This window comes from Neopelma chrysocephalum, unplaced genomic scaffold (assembly GCF_003984885.1).
Source record: "Neopelma chrysocephalum unplaced genomic scaffold, ASM398488v2 Primary Assembly neopelma1_23b, whole genome shotgun sequence".
NCBI lineage: Eukaryota > Metazoa > Chordata > Aves > Passeriformes > Pipridae > Neopelma > Neopelma chrysocephalum.
Window position 1 is genome coordinate 8,284,152 of NW_020897692.1, and position 21,933 is coordinate 8,306,084.

A 21,933-nucleotide genomic window follows, 5' to 3' on the forward strand; every position below is an offset into this window, starting at 1 on the left:
AGACATGAAGAAAATGCAGCTTAAAACCTTAACACAACCATTAAAGTGAAGAAGCATATTCTAAAGCATCGGCCATGAAGTTTTTACGAGAGCAATTTGCTTCTCCATTTAGTGGGACCGTGTTGTTCTGCTGCTGAGAAGTCAGCAATTAGTACTTTGGAGCTGCTTCAGCAGTTCTGCATAGTGTGGATGCATAGTGTAGAGCAGTCACAGCAGACTTTAGACAATGCCCAGCAAGAGCTAAACTCCTGTGCTTTTCTTGGTTTTTTAGGAGAACTGAATTAACATGTGGATTCTACTGTTGCAGCCAGCTAGGCAAAAATTAGTAGGAATTTTTAAGAAGTAGTTTCAAGAAAATATATTGTGAATCAGTTGAATTCTGTCTGCCATGTTTTCTTCCTACTGTGTCTAGATATGTTTGACATCACAAACCCAGCAGGAGCTGTTTTCTCCATGAGCTTGTATCCCTCAGTCAGATGCTCTAAAGCAGAACTTTATTTTAATTGATGAAAATTTGCTGCAGTTTTCTGCTTTTACATCTTTAGCTTTTGCAATAAACTCTTGATCTTGTAGATGAATGGAGAAAGAATGTCTCTCTCCATAGGCAGTTATTGCTGTGGGTTGGCTCTGTGAATGGAACTGCTGCTGCTGTACATTTATGGACTGTGGTTTTACAGGTAGGATGTATCCTGGGACATAGCTGGCAGGCTTGTGATTTTATATCCAAGGTCAGTTCCCAAAAAATTGAAATCACATTTTCTCTTCTTTCTTTAATCAGCTTATTTTTACTTCCGTGGTGCTGAAACTAAATAAAGATGATAATGTCTTAGTTATACTCATTGACCATCTGTGCATGCTTTGAGTACTGTTGTGAATTTTAAATTTAATACATTTGCAATGTTCATGGTCCCTAGCATCTAGGTGCCCCATTGAACATAAGTCTACTTTAGACATTGTTGCTTGATTTAGGTTTTCATACATTCATTTTAGATACTATGAATCTTCAACCTAAAGGTTGCAGAATAGATGAACACCTGCTAATCCTTCTGTGATGTTTAAGCTTTATTTCAGTGATTGTTTCTGCTGAAATTCTGTTTTGTCTTCAGCAGAAACAGTACAGTTGGTGCTGTTTTGCAATGTAATGAAAATATTTTATGGGTAATAGAGTTTGTGACTTAAAAGTAATGCTTTTGAAATTGCATAACAGCCATCTGGAGGAGGGAAGGCAATGTAAAAAAGCCATTGGTGAACACTCAAAAATCTTTAGACTGGAGAAGTATGTTGGGCATTATTTGAAATTACGTACTCCAAGGCAAAGTTACTCCTGGACGGGATTAAAATCTAAGATTTATTGCCATGTAAAAAGTTGCAGGATATTGAGATAGCTTTTCTGTGCTTCAGAGGAATAATCTACTTGTAAACACCTTGTCTGTCTTGGCACAATATACTAACCCAGTTCTTCGGTCTTCTGGTTTGCCCTTTACTACTTTAAATAAAAAAGAATTGAATTCTGTGGGCTATTCAGAGGCTTTATTTGTGCTAACAACATTTTTTAGTAACTGTACCAAAACCAATGCAGTTATGTTTAAGTTAATATAGGGCAATTGGGTCTAATAAAAATGTTGGTTGGTGTGAAACAAAAGGAAAATAATTTGGGTTGTGCTTTACAGATTGAGATAGGCAGCTTTTACTACTATAACTTCCCTTAAATAGCTTAAAATGATTAAAACATGTCAAGAAGTTGTAAAATAATTTAAAATACATTAATAAAAGTAATGTAGTTGAGATTCATATGCAGTTGTTTCATGGAAACAAAATAATTTAATCCACTACCTTTTAATGGACCTTTTAGTGTGAGTTATTTAATCTATGCTATGTACTGAAGTTAGAAATGAGAAAAGTGCATGTGGAATATCGATTTTAAATCATAAAAGCATTCATCAGAGAAAATAGAATGATTATACTTAAAAGGCACTTTGAAATATCACAAGACCATTTGATATTTCTTATGTCAACCCTTCTGAAAGATATTATGGCACTAGTGCTCTGGTGAGGTTAAATTTTAATTTTCATTATAAGACTTTCTTATTAGTAATAAATAAATTGGCCTTTTCAAATGGTGACACATTGAAAGTTCAAAAGGGACTTATATTTTGTAGGATGAGGTATTTTAAACCATAAAAATTGTTTTCGTAGTGGATTTCTGGCTAAATTCTTTTTGACCGGACTCTAGAATACATTGTTTTTCCATTCAAAATATGCATTGCTAAGAAAAAAGATAGAATACTGTCAATAATGACCATGTGCTTGTGTGTACAACTATTGGATCTGTTCATATTAATGTATAGAAATATGCAAAATTGTATATTAATATGGTTAATGTATATATAATTAATATAATTATGTATACTATATTAAAGTATATGTATAGTGTGCTATATATAATTCACTTTATTACAAGGATTATATATCAGTAATTTTCCGATAAGAATACTTTGCAGAAGAGAGTATTTGAGACTCCTTGAAAGTATAGAAATTCAGTTAAGTGAAATCCTGTCTCTATAGTGCTAAGACTGGAAAAAAGAGAAGGTTTAAAACTTAGAGATGGAGCTTCTGTTGTTGACCACTGTAGTCCATTTCAAAAAATATAATGCATGCTCTCTGTCTTCTTACTTCCATGGATATGTTGTTCTTCTCTTGCTCATTCCCTTGCAAGGACACCAGTGGGTTAAATTTCTGTTGTTCCCTTTTTTATCTCTTATAAGAGACTTAATACCTGATGGTTTGAGACACCATGCGACTAGTAAAGATCCCAGGGAAGATTTGCTCAAAACCCACACTTGACATTCCCAGCTGTTGAGAATGAATAATGAACTGTGTTAGAACATGACCACAGATGTTTGTTTTAGGAGAGAAGCAGTGATTCTGTAAAGCAAGTTTTTTTCCAGAGGAATTTGCTGTGGGCTGTGAAAGTACCACACTTCCTGGTGTTCCATATTATTTAAATTTTGTCAAGAGTAATGAGCGTGCATTGATTTTTATGTCATTTTTAGATCACTGTAAGGATAATTAAAAGTATAAATACCTTAGCCTCTTGGTACGTTAAGTATATAGACACATCATCAACCGTAATTTAGAATTGGTTTTAGATTAAATCATTTTTACAAATAGTTATTTAATTTAGCAGGTTTGTCCTTTGGTTCAGTAAAGTCATCTGTCATTTCTGTCAGAGCTGTAGCTTGTGGAAAGGGCAGCTTTAACAACATTCAGTGAACTCTGAGAGTCAGGGCTGAGCTTCTGTCAGCTTTTATATTGGGTTCTTCAGCACAGGCTTGATTCAGCAGAACGCTGAAGCTGTAGCTAGCATAGTAATCTCTGCAAGGGTTTCACATCATTGGGAGCCCTAAATGCAGAGTGCATTTACCTGGATCTAACTAATCAAGTCAAGTTAATCTAGTGCCTCAGCAACACAGTAGTGCCCTGAGTAAGAGCTTTTTCATTTTCTAGTTTTGACCTCTGTACAGTACCTACAGTTAATGTATTTATAGAAGCAGCCTGCTAAATCAGAGGTGGAGGTGGGGGTGCGCTGTTCCTCTTCAAAAGCGGACTTATTTTGTCTGTTGATGAGACAGTTCAGTTGCATTTTGAAGTGAATCTCATGCACGATGGAGGGTGATTACTGCTGATAAATGGCTTTTAGCACTTTTCTTTTGAAAGAAGTCACAGATTTCTTCATTGCAGTGTAGTCAAAATCTTGTGAGAAATCTTGTAGTTTTTCAAAATCTTGTGAGCATCCTTGTCATTTTTTCCTGGTTTTAAAATACAAAGAATTCTTTTCATTCACTGACATACCATGAATATTGCATTTTTCCTGAAGACTTAGGACATTGTGGGTGGGTTCCACAACCTTATGGATGACTATGTTTGTTTACTAGTTCTTATATCAAGGAATTGGGAAATAAAAGTGTTTCAATATTTTGGTGTCTTAAACCCTTCTTTTAAGGACACAGTTTTGAAATGTTACTCTGACTTATGTAGGCAATTCATTGGGATCAATTCCATAGTCAGTAGTGGAGAAATACCATTCTCTGATGCATGGTGAGTCAAATGTAAAACATTATCTAAAAAGGTGATCAGTTATTTCTGCTGCAGAAGTAACTGTCTTATCTTTAGTCTTATCTGAGTAGTTGTTTTCAAGTTTTGCTCATCTCTGCTTTCAGATTTTAAATTGGTTGAATTTCAGATAGCATTTACTGATTTCTTTTTAGTTTTTAAAGAAATCAAAATATTCCTGGATTTCCCATTATTATCAACTTAACAGCTTTGAAAATGCCACTTAATTTTTTAAAACATTTTATACATTTATGCATTTTATACATATATATATATGTATATGCATATATATACACACAGGAATTTTACTTTCCTAGCTGTATTTCTTTGGCTGGTTGTGGGAATGTGGCAATCATGTCATATTCTAAGATTCTCATTCAAACAACTCATTCCTTAGAGAAAGCATTGAAAAGGATAAGGGGGAAGATAATCTCAGCCTGTCATCTTTATTTCTTACTTTTTTTGAATGCTCCATTCATAACACTTTAGCACATAGCACATAGTTATTTCTCATCAGTATCTGGCACAGTAGCCGAGTATCTCCCCCTTAAGCAGAGTTTTACTTCTTCACTTTCTGTACAACTTTAGTTGAGTTCTGAAATGTTTGCCAGAAATATATATTAAAGTTTTATTAGCATTCATTATATGTGGTTCTGTCTTTCTAAAATTAAAGTTATATGAAGGTTCTAATTATACCTTTTAATCTTAAGCCTATCTGTTGTATTTTCATGGGTGAGACTAATAGATATCTCTTAGATGGAACCGAAGGAGTGGGTTTGAGGTTTTGCTTTAATCTGCAGAGGCAGGATCTCAAGTTTGGTTAACGCTGGGAACAGCTCTGACTGTTGTTCTTACTGGCGATCAATTCTGTTATCACCAATCTTTCTTCTTGCCTTGAAATGTTAAGATTTTTTTTTTCAGTTGTCCTGAACCCACAAAATTGACTGCACTTAAGTGAAAGCACCAAGTCTCTCAGTTTGGCTCACTCATTAGGAAGTGGGCTGTGAAGAACATGTTTACTTTGCTTATAGTAGTTGGTTTTGTTAGATAGAAATGTTATATTATTGAGTTTATGCTAATATTCTCCCAGGTAAACATCACTTGATTAGCCGGTATGTATGTTGCTGCATTCCATCAGCAGCTTTTCTCTGTGGAGTAACTAATGCGCATTTCTTCTCACTACTCAGACACTGATTTTCAGGAAAACATGAAACTTCCCCAAACCTAATTTATTTGTGATCTTTCTTAAGAAAAGTTGGTTGAAATTAACTAAGAGTATTAATACAAGTTCTGGGGAACAGTGGGATAAAGAAAACAGGGAGAAAATTGAACGAATGGACTGACAGACAAAATGCTTAGAATTATTTATGTTTTCCTGTTGGTGAGATCACTGACAGACAAAACTGGATGATGATGGTGATTTACAGAGGTGGATTCAATGTCCTGTGAAAAAATGCACTCTGACATGTCCTTTTCTTAACTCAGAACATGCTCTTAGTTTGGACCATTTTACTGAGTATGTTTTACTACATCTTACTGTTTTAAAGCCTGTTTTCTAAAGCTGACTCAAGTCTCCCTCAAACACTGTCAAGGTCAGTAGGTAGTGGTGAGATTTTACTTGTCATAAAATTGGTCCAAAGTAGATCCAGTCATTCACCCTGCAATGACTTAGGAAATCTTTGTAGAATTTATGAATTTTGTTTGATACTGAGAGTCATAATTTTTTTCTTTTATCAGACTATGAAGTCCAGAATCTCAAGGCTTCTTTGCATTGCAGAAAAGATGAATGTTTGCTGAAGGAAGAACAGCATTATTTATTTTGTTACCCTCACCTTCATACCTTCCTCCAGCTAATGTCTTATCTCTCCCTTACTTCTTTCAGTCAGCATAGCAAGCTGTGCTGTCTTCTTTGGGAATTATGCTGTCTTCTGCCTTTATTCACACTGCTTTCACTCAAGAGAAGCTTATAAGCAAGAATTCATTGCTGAGTAAAAGTATTAAGAAGTAGCAGAAGAGACCACATGGATGCAAAGCCCTACATCCAAAGTTACCCTGCACACATCTGAGTCCTACACGTTTCTTTCTTGTCTTCTTCTTCAGCCCTTCCAAAATCTCCTTCTGACAATTTGCCCTATCTTAATGTCAAATTGATTTTTTTTTTGTTTTTCCGTTAAGATCAGGAGAGCAAAACCCGGTTTTGTTTACATGTTTGAGGAGCTCTGTTGGCATTGCAGATTAGTCTGGGAGGAAACGCTGAGCTGATGGGCTGAGTTGTCCTCCATGAATGCTCACTCTCCTGAGGAGCATTAGCAGCCAATCTACCTCTTCCAGTAAATGGAAAGCAAACTGTTTCCTGTCCTGTACTGGAAGTGAGACAACTCTCCTTACACAGAAAAACTGTGAAACTAAGGTGAAAAACAGTGGGTTCTTCATGTTTTGTTTTGCTTTTGTTTTAAGCATAGGTACTTTTCTCCTTCCTCTACTATAAAGATTAGGGAAAAATGCTTCTAAAAATAATAGAGTTAAAAAAGAACAAAGAGAAAGGATCTAATAAAGCAGTGACTTCCCACAACCACTTGTGTTAAATGCTGCTAAAGGACAAGTAGCAAAGACTAATTCCTAACATGAGTGTTCCTGGAGCAGTTAGTGCTAGGATACACATGGTTTGTTTGTAGTAAGGGAATACACTGGAATAATTTCACGAAATACTAATAACTGAGCAATTAATAAACAAGAATTGCAATATAGTTAGGCCAAATGTCTTTACGCAAACATTCTTTCCCTCAAATAAACCAACAGCCACAAAAAAAAGCCCTTGTTCAGTGTCAGGGCTGTACTAGTTGGACTTTAAAACAAGGAGGCATCTCCAAAAAATCCTCAAATCAAAACACAAGAATAGAATCAGGGTACTAAAGTAAGTTGTGATGTTTTCAATATTGCTTGGAGTTCTGAAAAGTTTCTTTGCAGAGAGGGTGTTGATCTGTGGAAACACCTTCCCAAGACCCAGAACCTTAGCATATCACCTCCAATCTCCAAATTCTCTAGCTGTGTTTGAAGGTGCTTGCACAGTGCTTTGTTTAGACTTGCTGATTTCTGAAAAATAGAAAGCCCCAATTTTACTAGCTTCACCTAAATTTGCCTCTATCACCACATTGTAAAAAATGTAGAACAAACACTGAGTAAGGAACATATAAAGGTAAGTTTCAAATTATGTGTGGAAATGAAATTATGAAGTGATAATGAAATATAAAACTCAGTTCTGGATTACAGTTAACAAGACTCCTTGGTTACTGGCTGCTCAGTGCTCATCAACTGACCATTGAGTGTTCCTTCTGGAATATTTATAGAATCATAGAATGGTTTGGGTTGGAAGGGACCTTAAAGGTCATCTAGTTCCAATCCCCCTACTGTGGGCAGGGAAACTTTCCACTAGACCAGGTTGCTCAGAGCCCCATCCAACCTGGATCTCTGGACCAGGGCTACCTTTTCTGGGCTTGATCTCTTGTGTAGTCTTTTAAAAGAATCCTGCTTCCTTTCAATATAGATATAGTATTTGGGACTTAACTGAAGGCTTGTATCTTTCAATAGTGAAAATACTCCGGGGTGTCTTCTAAACTTTTCACCTTCCAGTTCTAGAAGACAATTGGGGGTTTCTTTTGTGGTAGCTTTTAACAGCTTTTCCAGATCTGTGTGGCACAGTATAATTGTCCAGTGAGATAGTACATATTATAATGCTGTTAATGTGTGACAGGTTTTGGCCTCTGCCCTTTTGTAGCATCTCAGACATATGTGGAGATCTTAAATGGTGCACTGCCATTAGAGGAGTCAGAGGGTGCCTATACCAAAGTGCCTTCCTTCGTCTCCTTACTGTGTAAAGCTTAGACCTTCTTTTGTCAAAGTGACCCACTCTAGTGAAGGCTGAGAAAAGACATGGTGTATTTGGTAATCTAGTTGTGGTATGATTCTCTTTGTCTTTTATTGTGGATTAAAAAAAATAAACAGAGTGAGAGAAAGCACTCCTTTTTTTAGGGAGGTTGAGGCCCCTCTGACCTTGACTGGATTGTAGGTCTCACTTCTATGTACTGAAGCAGAATTGGATTCTTACATACCCGTAGATAAGTGAGGAAGGAGGAAAAAATGTAGATATTAGGAAAGAAAAAACCCAAATAGTTGAAATTCAAGAGGCCATTTCAGACAAATGGAGGTAAGAAAATGAAAATACACCCACTCTTTGAAGAAAGATGTGTAAATTACACTAAGTAGGATTGTCTTGTAGAAGAGCTAAAAAGGTGCTATGCACAATAAGTGTATAAGCAAGACTATGTGTAAGAAGCAGGACTTTACAGAGAATCGTTGGGTTTGGGAGACCTGAGAGAATGAGAACTGTCCAGAAGGAAACAGATAGTGTGAAGACAATATTTGCCCAGTTTTCACCATTCTGAATATTGGGGTCATAACTGCTCTTCTGGGTGTTTAAAAAATGCAACTACTTCTGGATAGTATGTTGTGCTGGTTTAAAAGTTAACCAGCAAGGGAAAATGAACTCAATTCAAAAGAGAGATTTATAAGTCAGAATAAGAATTTATTAAAATAATGCAATAAGTACAATTATACAGACAGACAATTGGTTTTAACCCACAAAACCCAAATGTACAACCCAGCACCCTGGGGTATGAACAAGAGTGATGTACCTTGGCCCACCCCCGAGTCCAAAGCAAAGGGAGAGGGGATAAACCTGCTGGTGGGAGAGCTGCTGCAGTCTGGTCAGAAGTGGTGATTGCAGTCCAGTCGAGGGTGGTGGTCTCAGTCTGGTTGAACGCGGTGGTCTGCAGTCTAGTTGAAGGCAGTGGTCTGCAGTATTCCTCTGGATCCCACGAGAGGTGGCAAGGTTCTGAAACTCCCAGTTATATACTCTCCAGTTCAGGCGGGAGTGCTCAGTCCCTCCCTCAGAGTAGGGAATTCCATAAAAGGGCATGCGGATGCTCAGTCCCTCCTCCATATAAGGGTATCAGAGCGGGGAATTCCATAAAAGGGTATCAGAGCGGGGAATTCCATAGAAGGGTACAGGAACATCTTCCCACCTTGCAGGCCTCTACTGACAACAGTTTTTGGGAAATGACATGGAGGCTATAGAATACACAGTTTTGGGTTACACCCATCCAGTGATGAATTGGTCCCAGCCGTTCTAACCAGGACATATGTTAAAATAAGCTGATATGTTCACAAGCAGTGGTTCAGCTGGAAGAGCTGCAGGAATTTAAAAGTGAAAGCTGACTCTAAAATTATTTATTGAAATTTTGAAGTCTTAGACATGGAAGGCTAGCTAGCATTGTCTTCCAAACTGACGCTCTCAGGTCTGCTGAGAATAATTGTCATCCATCTTACTTTGGAGTATCTGCTACTAGCTGCTCATGAGCATAAAATGGAAGGCAAAATTATTAAAGTAACTGGATCACTGATCAGTCTATCAGTTTGTACATTATGGAAGAAATAAGCCTGAACAATAGGAAGTGGAACGATCTTGTGTTTCGAGTAAATCTGGTTGAACTAATCTTGTTCTTCAGCATGCAGTAGTGGGAACAGATTATAGGAATGTGCTTTAGAAATCTTAATTCTTAAAGCTGTAGAAATCTTTATTCTTTTAATACATCTAAAGCAGAAAGCTGTATAAAATGAACTGGAATTGAGTTTTTGCTTGGTGTAGACTGTTAGTAAGTTTGCGGTGTGAGCATCATGAACATCAGTTTGAAAAATTGCCAGTGACAGAGGAAATTTTGTTCCAAAGGAATGAAACTTTGCATTAGAAACATGAGTGAATTTCTCTTATGTATGCTAAGTTTTCCTTTCACATTGTTTTTAACAGTTGGTGATATGGTTAAGGTACTCTATCTAAATTCACCTTGTCTTTTGGTAAAACACACTGACTTTTACAAGGAAAATGCGAAAGGAGTTTTTTTTTCACAATAATAAGACAAATTCTAATACTTGAAACTTATGGTTTAGATATATTTTAAGAAAATGAAAAAGGTCTTTTTTTTTTTTTATACTTTATAGCCTTGCTGATGCATGGGAAAATGATATGGGAGTTCATCCTTTAAAGTTTCCATCAGAAACATGTTTGGAATTACTGCTAATGCTGGGTTTGAGCACCGCATCTCTTCCACCTTCACTTCGATGCATGAACTCTTTTCAGGTAAGGAATAGGTGCTATTTCAGTATAAAGGTGTTACTTTTAGGAGAAAGAGAGGTTCCTGGGGCCCATAAACCTTTTCAGAGTAAAGGCTTATATTCTGTGGTTGCATGACTCTCCATTATATTAAATATAGCAATGGATGACTTCTTGTAGTGCTCAGTTTCTTTCAATTGTATTAAATTTAGATCAAGGCAGGAAATGTCATTGGATCTTTAAACAATGAATCACTGCTTAAATTAAATTAGATGTTTAAAGAAATTTCATCAACTTGGGCTGGAGTAGTTAGAATCATTATATAAAATCTCGTTGGCTTAAAAAACAATAAAAATCTTCAGCAAAAAGTAAAGATTTTCAGTGGTGGAAACCTATAAAATTTGGAGTGAAGCATTCGGAGTTTTCTCCAGTGTTCTTCTGTATGTTACTCACAGAAGCACTCACAGAAGTTTTCCTAAGAAAACATTGTTGCAGGTGTGTTACATTGTGATATGTATCTATTATGTGTCTGGAGACTAGGATTTTTACAAATGCAATACACAGTCAACTGAATTCATGATGAAATGACATAGCAACTCAGCCTTTTTACGATGCTTCTGTCTTCCCTTGTAGTTACATAGTCCATCACTTGTGTATTGATGCAAATCTAAAGTAACCAGCTGTTGAGCAGTAAGTGTAACTGAATCTGTTTGTTTTGACAGCTGTAGAAGAATCATTGTCTTAGTGGGACTGAGTGTCCTAAACAGTTTGTAACATGAAATCAGGTAGCTTTTGTTTGTCCCTACTTCCTGTTTTAAGTTAAGGCCTGTTTAATGAGTGTTCCTGAGTTATGTTTACTGAAAAATAGTGTTATTGTAGAATTTTGGAGCCAGAAAGAACATGGTCATAAGCCAAAATCAAGTAATAGATTTTAGTGGAGTTACACTGATGTACAACTGCTGAAAACTCCTCTAGATGTTAGGAAATAAGTATGCACCTGTATTGGCTGCTCGCTTTGCATCTTGTGAGCTTGGAAGTGGGGGATCTGTATATGGTAAACATTTGGGTATGGCAGCAGCCATTGATTGTTTCAACATATTATTTTAATACCCAAGGGTAGAATTGTTATTCTGTTGTACATTCAGAGGCCATAAAATTGAAGAATCTCCTGGATACCAGCACAGTGAGATTGCAACAATTTGTAATTTCAAGAATTGGCCAGTACTAGTTATCCATGCAGTTGAATGGTCCGTGTATTTCCTATTAAGAAATGAACATTTTCGTTGTCTAATCCAGCAGGATCTATTCCTTGTTCATTACATTGCCAGTAATCTCTGGTAAAATCTTCTCTGCTTTACACATGATAGATTAAATAGGAGTCTCTTCATGTATGCCAAAGCTGTATGTCCTACATTGTTTCTGTATGTACTCAGTCCCAGGTCGTGCATTCAGGATTCCCTTTGATTTGTGTGTTGGGGTAGAGGTAGGAAGTGATAAATGGCTGTCAAGTATGAAGTCAGGTATAAATAAGTAAGCTCAGGAAGGGTTTTTTCTTGGAGTGCACAGAATATCAGAGTTTTCTTTTTCCTTATCGTTCGCTCCATGGTTGTGCTTGACTGCTCCTGGGTCATTTTAGCTTTGTGAGGCTGTCTCTATAAAGGAACTGTCACCCTAGAGGCACATGTGCAGGGCCTGGAATTGAGCCAGGCATAGAGTTACGTCAGCTGTGGGGTGGGAAAGCCCCATTCATCCCCTGGAGACCCTCTGACTATGGCCTTTCAGCCCCAGATTTCCATGGAACAGATGAAGGGAAATGTCACAGTGCTTTGCTAAACCAAAGGAAATGGTGTCTTCCAGCACCGGCCTGTGCAGATTGTGGTTTGCACGCCTGTGTGTCAAAGTTGGTGATGTGGCAATGTCCAGTCTTGGTTGCAAACAGAATTTCAGGCTGAAGATACTATATTTTGAGGTGATTCCTAGTGTCTGTGCTTTTATAGCAACACACAAGGTAAAAATTCATAGTTTTTGAAAAGCCCAAGTTCTGAAACCTGCTCTGCTAAGGTAATGGTATATTCTGCCAAGTGGGAGGAAAGGAAGATGGCTTTTTTGATAAACTTCTCTGACTCCAACTGTCATTCTCCTTGCCAGACAGTGAATATCACCAAGTGTTTGTCCTAGAGGGCAAACACTGTCCAGGAAAATATTGGTTTGTTTATTTTTATCCTTGCAAACCTTGTTTAGATCTCAGTTTGTGAATCCATGAAGCAGAAACAAAGTTTGCCCAAGCTTTTCACTGGTGCTTTACAGCGGTCTGTCAGCCTTAGAATTTTTTTTTTCTGGCTTGTTTCATTCTACTCATGTTCGCTTTCAGTACAGCAAATATTAGAATTACTGGTCCTAGTTTTTCTGTATTTTTATTGGGAAAAGTTGGAAAGATCTGCAGAGAGCTTGAATAATGATATTTAAATGTGCTGTTTCCTGAGCGTAAGATCCCTCTTCATCCAAAATAGTGAAGATTGTGAGTCAAACAGGGAGTAATAAAAGGGCACTAATTGAAAACTGATATTTCATGTATCTTACTGGAGTAATAGCAAAACAAAAACTAGTTTTGTTTTATTTTGTTTTATACATATTTCTGTCAGTAGCCTAGAAAAAAAATTGAAGCATTGTAATTCTGTATTACAATAAAACTATTTGAACTGAAAATAATTGCAGAATTTCCTGGTATGACACATGGCAGTCTTGTTCAACAGGGGACCAGGCTCTCACAGCTGAATGCTGGAGAAGTTAAAAGGAAAAATGACCCCAGAAATTGCCAGAGTGTTCTCCTTGCGTAAGTGTTTCCACTGTTGGATGCGTTGCGAGGAGCAAAATGGACCATTACTTTCTACTGGTGCTTTTCTTTATGTTTTGATACAGTATTTGGATACAGGACTTGCAGCTGTATTTGTGGTGATCTAAAAGTTATGGTTTAACATCTGATACCATGTCAGTATAGCTTTTAAAAAGCCTATTGTTTTAAATTAGGTAACCAAAAATGATCTCAACCACACCCGTGTTTTTGAGAATGTATTTTCTCTCTCAGTTATATTACAATACTGCAGTGTTGATAAGCCAAAATTTTAGTCAGTATACATATGCATTGGATGTCATCATGGCTAGGCTTCGCGAACGAAGATTTGGGAAGGGCTCTACCCATTTTTCATGCAAGCGCGTTGGTGGCTAAAAAGGCCAATACGAGAAAGGCAAGTCCGGTTGCAAAAGACACAGCAGAAAGACTCCTTAGAGGGTATATTCTGCAAGGTTCGATTCTTTCTGCGTTGTCTTTTCTCCTCAAGAGTGATCCTGCGTGCCTTCTCAAAAGCATCAGCAGCGTTATAAATGGTCTGTCTCCAGGCCTCCCGATTAGAGGCCAGAGTGGACCAGTTATGGTGATCAATATGCCCGAGGCTGAGTTGTTGCTTCAGGGAGTCCTTGTATCTTTTCTTTGGAGCTCCTCTTGCGGCAGCCAGTGGCAAGTTCACCATAGAGCAGGATCTTAGGGAGGCGGTGGTCCTTCATCCTAGAGACGTGCCCTGCCCAACGCAGTTGCGTTCTCAGTAACATGGCCTCAATACTCGTAATTGCTGCCTGTTCGAGAACAGATGTATTGGTCACATAGTCTGACCAATGGATGTTAAGGATTGTACGGAGGCAGCGTTGATGGAAGCGTTCTAGGAGACGCAGGTGGTGGCGGTAGATGACCCATGATTCGGAACCATATAAAAGAGTAGACAGCACTATGGCTCTGTAAACACTGATCTTGGTGCTTTTCTTCAAGTGTTTATTACGCCAAACTCGTTTATGGAGTTTTCCAAAAGCACTGTATGCCTTCGCTAACCTATTGTCTATCTCCCCATCAATCTTACCATCTGAGGAGATGAGGCTGCCTAGGTAATTAAACTGTTGGACTGAATTGAGTTCTGACTGGCCGATGGTGATGTGGGGACGGTGGGGGACTTCCTGAGGTGCAGGCTGATGGAGAACTTCTGTCTTCTTTAAGCTGACTTCCAGCCCAAAGAGCTCAGCAGCCTCTGCAAAGCAGGATGTTAAACGCTGCAGAGCTGCTTCTGTGTGGGCAACAAGGGCGGCGTCATCAGCATAGAGCAGCTCCCGGACAAGATGGTTTAGGGTCTTAGTATGGGCCTTCAGTCGCCTTAGGTTGAATAGGCTTCCATCAGTACGATATCGAATGTAGATACCGTCCTGATCATCGAGGTCTGCCGAGGCCCTTTGGAGCATCATACTGAAAAAGACTGTGAATAGGGTAGGAGCAAGAACGCAGCCTTGTTTCACACCATTCTTTATTAGAAAGGGCTCAGAAAGTGTGTTGCCATATCTGACTTGGCCGTGCTGATCCTCATGAAGTGAGATGATCATTTTAAGGAACTTGGGGGGACAACCTAAACGTTCCAAAATCTGCCAAAGACCTTTTCTGCTCACAGTATCGAAAGCCTTGGTGAGGTCGACAAAGGTTACGTAGAGACCTTTGTTCTGTTCCCTACACTTCTCTTGCAGTTGTCTGAGAACAAATATCATGTCTGTGGTGCTCCCGTTGGCTCTGAAGCCACACTGACTTTCAGGTAGAATTTCTTCTGCTATAGCGGGTATTAGTCTGTTCAGGAGTATTCTTGCCAAGATTTTGCCAGCAATGGAGAGCAGAGTAATACCACGGTAATTTGAGCAGTCTGATTTAGTACCTTTCTTCTTATACAAGGTGATGATGACTGCATCACGAAGGTCTGATGGTAGTTCGCCTAGTTCCCAACAGCGCACCACAAGCTCATGAAATTTAGCATGGAGTGCAAGGCCCCCATGTTTCCAGACTTCGGGTGGGATTCCATCAACCCCAGCTGCCTTGCTGATTTTCACCTGCTGTATGGCCTTGAGGGTTTCTCCTAGAGTGGGGGCAGTATCCAATTCGTATTTCACCGGTTGTTGTGTGATGGACTGAATTGCTGAGTCTTGTACTACACGGTTGGTACTGAAAAGAGTCTGAAAGTGTTCAGACCATCTATTCAGAATGGAGGTTTGATCTGTCAGAAGCGTTTGACCATCTGCACTGAGTAGTGGGCTTTGGACTTGGTATGTAGGCCCGTATGCTGTTTTCAGGGCCTCATAGAATCCTTTGTGATCCCCTGTATCTGCACATAGTTGAGTTTTTGCAGCTAGATCGGTCCACCATTTGTTCTGGATGTCACGGAGTTTCTGTTGGAGCTTGCTGCAAGCAAGACGAAAGGCTGTTTTTCTTGCGTGACAGGATGGCAGTGCAAGGTGTGCTTGGTGGGCGGTTCTCTTCTTCCTCAACAATTCCTGGATTTCTTGATTATTTTCATCAAACCAGTCCTTGTTCTTCTTGAGGGAGAACCCTAAGGATTCTTCAGAGGATTGCAGGATGCTACTTTTAATATGCTGCCAAATTGTTTCGGGAGAGGAAACTGCAGAATCTGTGGAATGGTTATCAAGCTTAGTTTGAAGGTTTGCCTGGAATCTTTCTCTTACTGTGGCTGATTGGAGATCGTTAACTTGGAGTCTTCTCCTTGGGATACTGCCCCTCTTGGGTTTGAATTTGAGATAAAGGTTGAGTTTACAGCGCACAAGCCGATGGTCTGTTTGACATTCTGCGCTGGGCATCACGCGGGTATGGAGGACATCGCGGACATCTCTCCGTCGCACCAAGACATAATCAATGAGGTGCCAATGCTTAGACCTGGGGTGCATCCAGGTTGTCTTCAGACTATTTTTCTGCTGAAAGATAGTATTGGTGATGGTGAACTGTTGCTCCGCACAGAATTCTAGCAGAAGTCGACCATTATCGTTGCAGTTTCCAACACCATGCTTGCCTAATACTCCTTTCCAGGCTTCAAAATTCTTACCTACTCTGGCGTTGAAATCACCAAGGATAATGATCTTATCATCTGCGGGCACCTTTTGGGTAAGACAGTGCAGGTCAGTGTAAAATTTATCTTTTTCAGCAGGGTCAGCTTGGAGAGTTGGGGCATATATACTGAAGATGACAACGTGTTGCTTGTTGTTTAGTGGAAGGCGTAGGGAGATAATGCGGTCAGAGTGACCTGTCGGCAGATTTTCGAGTTTAGGGACAATGGAGTTTTTGATCATGAAGCCGACACCTGAGAGATGTTTTTCGGTTCTGAGCTTACCTGACCAGAAGAGTGTGTAACCGGCACCATGTTCTCTGAGGCTGCCTTCCTCGTGAAGGCGAACTTCACTGAGAGCAGCAATGTCGATGTTGAGACGACCCAGTTCATGGGCAATTAGGGCAGAACGTCGCTCAGGACGTCCACTATTGGCAGAATCGAGCATGGTTCTGATGTTCCAACATGCTAGAGTTAATTTAGGTACACCTTTGGAGGCAGGTGCATGCCTTTGTCTTTTGCTCTTTGTGCGACCGCATTGGAAGAAGATGCCCGTTGGTCTGCGGTTAACCAACCGGGTGAAGGTGGAGATGAGCTTTGTTTAGGCCACCTTTTCTAGGCCCCTCTCCGAGTGGAGCAAGCAGTGCTGTCCTTGAAAAGGCTGCTTGGTCGTTCAGGGTGCTGCCCCAAGAGACTCTCATCTCCGTCAGTCTCAAATGACCAATATCCTGAACCGCCTGTATGCAGGGTTGAGTCTGCGGCTCCCAGTGCATCTTTCACCTACCGTTTCGACCCTCGCCCGTCACTACAGGACTTTTTGCATGTGGGTAAAGCCTTCAAGCCTGCGCAATGGATTTTTTAGGTGAGATGCAGTATGCGCGGAACTGAACCCACCCTTTAATCCTGAGGTTCATCTGCCAGGGCTGAGCAAGCTTGGACGGTGGCAGCGAGGTCCTCAGGACGTAGGTTTGATTAGAGTGACCTTCTCTGAGATGGATGGCCTTCCAGGGCTAAGCGAGCTCCATCTGCCCGGGTTTGGGATGAGAGTTGTCCTTCTCCTAGGATGACTGCCAGAAGGCTAACGAGCTCATCCTGCCCAGGGATGTAGTTTATCTGGTCCTATGGTTTTGACCTGTCTGGCATGGGCGACCCTACCGAGGGCATGAACCCTCGCCAGCATAGCTCGCAACCACATAGGGGTACATAGGCTACGTTCCTGTTAGAACGATTTGGGCAAGTCTTTTATTTGCATTGGATGTAATAAGCACACAAAGGAAATGCTTAGTTGCTAATAATCTGTAATAAACTCTGTTCTGCCTTGTGCTCCAGAAGTGCTCTCTGGGACTAGCTTAGCAGACTCCTTATCTGTGCCGAGACATAAATTACATTTTATTTTCCAATGGTGTGCTACTGCTTAGTAACATAATATTTGAAATCCTTTTCAATTCTGTTTTGACCCTGTAAAGATCTTTCAGTGTGATTTATGTGGCTAGAGGAGCCTGGAAGAGAGGAGCAGCAGAAGAGTATGTTACATAGCTCTCTTCTGGGTTTAAGGTGCTCACTGCAGCCAACTTTTAAGCTTCCCAGTCTGTTGATTCTACTTATTAGATTGTCTTTGGCTCATCTCTCATTTCACCTGTGCAATTGCTTTGACATTTTGCTGGTGTACTGTAGAGAGTTAAATCTTGAGAAGCTTGAGCCTGGAAACTGAGGGACCGAAGTGGATAGACCACTTCTTCACTGCCCCCAGGTTTACTGGATAACATGTTTTTTTCAGCCCTGATTTGTTCTATCCCAGGCTTGTAATCCCTCACCCATACTTAGAATGTCTCAGGTCAAGGGAATAGGATTGAATGAGGAACTTGATACTTATCCTGGAGCAATGAAAAAAGCAGTAAGAAGGGAGAGAGTAGTTTGGTACTAGAAGATTAATTTTGTTTTAGATTACTTTTGCTCTGAGCATTGTTTTGCCTCTTTTGCTTCAGCTCCATTACACTGCACAGAAAGCTGTGTTACCTTATTACACTCTTAATCTCTATGGCTCTCCACCCACCTGAGCTGTCAGCCCTTTGCTTTAGGGATGGTTGAGCTTTACTTAGTGTATTATTCTTAATACTTGCAAACACTTGTAGCTAGCACTCACTTGAGTTATCGTGTACTTTATCACAGAACTGCTCAGCTGCTACTTCTTAGCACAGTCTGGGAGGATGTTTTGGCATTTTAGAGCCTACGGCACAAAACAGTTAACACAGGGAGGTGCTTTAAAGTGACAAGTAATCTCTGATGTGTTTTTCTAACCTTACCTCGTCTTTCTCTGAGTTCAAGCACAGTGAACAGAAAATGTCCTAGATATTGAATTTTTATGATGATAAATGGGGCTGTTGAGCAAATTTTATCTCACTGCTGTTATTGTGGGAAACCACAATAGTGGTACTTCCCCTCTGAAGGCACTATTCATAAGGCCACAGACTGTAACAACAGTTTCAGAGTTAAACAGATCATGGTTTTATTTTTACTTTTACAGTTGCATGAAATTGAAAGAAGATTGCGATTAAGAACTTCTGAGCCATTTCAAAATTTCATTTCAAATAGCTCTTGATAGTCTTTGGAGCTGCACCCAGCGCCACTGGTAGCTTTCAGCACACTGTCTGCTTTGGTTGAGAAGTGAAGGCAATGTTTAAGAAAAAACAAAAATATTCATTCTACCATCGCAGTAAGAATTCCTACCAGAGTCTCTGAAAGGAAAACGCATTTGCAGTTATTTTGCTTTCAAAAAAATGAGGAAAACAGAGGTTTCTCATAGAACAACCTGTTCTCTGTCATTTAAGTTGTCATTTAAAGTCTCTTAATAAAGTACAGAAAGCTTGTGAAAGGCAACAGGTTTAGTTATATAGACAGCAAGTTGCTCAGAAAACATAAGAATGAACAAATACAGTATTCATTATAGTTTAATGGCTCTAGTGTATGAGTTTCCAAAGACTCATGAAAAGCAAAATGTAAAATTACTGCTGTCTCTCAGGTCTATGCATGGTCCAAGCTAAAGTGTCCCTTGATATTTGGTGTTTTTTAAAATTGATACATATATTTTTTATGTGTGTCTATATACATAAAAAGCACTTTCAAAATCATTTATGAGAAGAAGTAGTTAGCTGCAGATAGGGGACACCTGCAGATGCTCCTGTGTTTTCTGACAATCCTTTTTGAAGCAAGCAGCTGAGTAAAATTTAGGAAAATCAGCTCTAGCTCAGCTCAGCTCAGCTCCTCCATTTGTTCTGGGCATTTGGAGCTGGGGAAGATGCACATATTATTTAAGATGGATTCCCCTCCCTTGGAGCACTGTCAAACAGCAACAAAGACAGGACAGAGATCTACTCTGTTTCAAAATGCTTTGTGCCATAGTCATATAAGAAATGAAAATATCAAGAGTGAAGGAATGGCTTTCAAAATATTGTGCCTGTTATTAAACTATCCCAGAAAGGAAAAATAAATAAGTCAATTTATGCAGTAAAATAGCTTCTTATCTTTTTAAACATTTTAAAAGTCACACACCATTATTTGCCAACTAAGGATCTCCCTCAAAATGAATTATACATCTGAATATGTATATTCTGTAATATTTCACAGACAAAAGATGGCTTCCTAAATACTGCAGGAATTTTTTTGACCATTAAGGGGATTTTTTAAATATTTCTGTGAAGCTTGAGAATGTTTATGTCTCTGAAACTTCTGAATGAACAGTGACAGTAGTACGGAGCAACCACTGCAAGTACATTTCAATCTCTGTTGAAACACCATAATTTTTGTTTCCCTTAACTGAGGGGTTTTACATGATGTAAACTACAGTGAGGAAACGCAGTGTAGTTAGTGTCAGGCTCTTTTGGCTGCTCCTGTTTTCCCCAAAATAAAGGTGTTTCGATTTTTATGGATTAGTTAGTATAAAAGTGCCTACTATGTGCGTTTTCCAGTTTTGACTAACTCAGATAGATTGTCAGGATGACATAGGATTTATTTTCTGGTTTAATTGTGATCATTATATGTAAGTTTTTAAGTTCAATTTAAAACAATTTATTTTAAGTAGGAAATAAGTACCCAAGCCTTGTACATGAAAGCAGATGTAGTTTTGTAAAATATGCATAGAAATATTTCATTGACTTTAAAATGAAAGAGGTTATAACATGTATATGTGGAAGTTTTTTTATGTTTATGTGCATTTACCAAGAGCCATAATAAATCTATTGAAATGCTGCAGAGTAATTTGGAAAAAATTATAAAACTATTGAACGAATGCTGACGAGCAAATGATATTAAGAGAGTTACTGTTTCAAAGACAAATCTGAATATTTCTTTGCAGAATTATAGAGATTTCCATGTTCAGTTAAAAGGAATTTTTTTGTCTGGTACTTAATCGTCCCATATTAAGTTGATTTATATTATGTGACTCAGGTTATCTTACTTGGTGTTCGCTGTAAACTATCTTTTAAAAGTATCTCTGAAGTGTTCAGGCATATTTCTTGGACACTGAGATTATCCATTTCTTTTAACATTAACCCTTGGGGCCTCAAGCTGAGATGGAGCAATTTTTTTATTGAACTATAATTAGTATTTTAAGTCCTTGTTGAACGTGTACCAAAAATTTTACGTACTGATTCTGCATAAACTCTATTAAAGCATAATGTCTCCTGGCTGAGAATTGTTCAGCTCTGCATATGCAGGAGCTTATTGAGCGATGACCTTTATGTCCTTATGTGCCCCCATATGACTCATCCATATCTGTAGCACAGGCTCTCATTTCTAGGCTATGGTTTTGTTATATCTGGGGCTGGTTTGGACATGCCGATGGGAAGGTAATATCTCACTTATCTAATATGTGGCATGGCTACATTTCCTCCAATGGAAAGGAGCTGCCCATTTATATTGATCTGAAACAGAACAAAATCAATCATATGCAAACCTAAACTGAAGCTATGAATGGGAAAAATGCAAGCTGAGCCTACTTGTGAAAACACAAAATTTTGTTGTTACTTCAGTGTTCAGTGATGGAGAATCAGAACCTTGAGAGCAGTGGCCTTGACCTGAATTTCAAAATTTGTTGCCGTTTTCTCAGAAGAGGTAAATGCTTCTTTTCTTCCAAGGCAGTTCTCCAGTAGAGAAGTCAGAGAGACCAAATATGGGCATATCCTAAACACAAGTAGATTTAATTACAAAAAAACACATGTACTCCAAATGAGAAGCAGTGAACATGTAGCACACAGGCAAGTGCCTTCTCTGAAAATACAGTCTCACGCTGCTTGAGAGGGAAGATCTGCCAGAGGAACAACTTGTTTGTGTGCAATTCCCTTTGCATAGAATATGGCAAAAGCCACCTGTTACATAAGCATCTGGTAATACATTTCAAAGCAGTTTTCTTAGAAAAGAAGTTCAAGTATGTCATTGTAGTAGTTTGACCCTGGCTGAATGCCAGCTGCCCACCAAAGCTGCTCTATCACTTCCCTTCTCAGCTGAACAGGGAAGAAAAACAAATGAGCAGCTCATGGGTCAACAGTAAAGACGGGGAGAGATCATTCACCAATTGCTGTCATGGGCAAAACAGATTTGACTTGGAGAAATTAGTTGAATTTGTTAACAATCAAATCAGAGCAGGATAATGAGAAGTAAAACCAAATCTTAAAAACACTTGCCCCCAACTCCTCCCTTCTCATGTTTGACTTTGTTCTCAGTTCTCTACCACCTCCTCCCAGC

The 21,933-nt window shown here is 39.1% G+C and overlaps 1 protein-coding gene across 6 annotated transcripts in view; it reads left to right on the top strand.

Annotated features, from left to right (window-relative positions):
• The window catches only part of UBE3D (ubiquitin protein ligase E3D), an 85,026-nt gene that overhangs the window by 36,807 nt on the left and 26,286 nt on the right, over window positions 1-21,933 (top strand). For 3 of the 6 annotated variants that reach the window (XM_027696483.1, XM_027696477.1, XM_027696468.1), the window contains exon 9: window positions 10,168-10,306. The exons of 1 other annotated variant lie outside the window; for it this stretch is intronic. In XM_027696483.1, coding sequence (XP_027552284.1) covers window positions 10,168-10,306 — 139 coding nt within the window. Of the gene's footprint in view, window positions 1-10,167; window positions 10,307-18,718; window positions 19,237-21,933 lie in introns of those variants that run through there. 2 more of the 6 variants (XM_027696461.1, XM_027696509.1) reach the window with 2 other exon arrangements.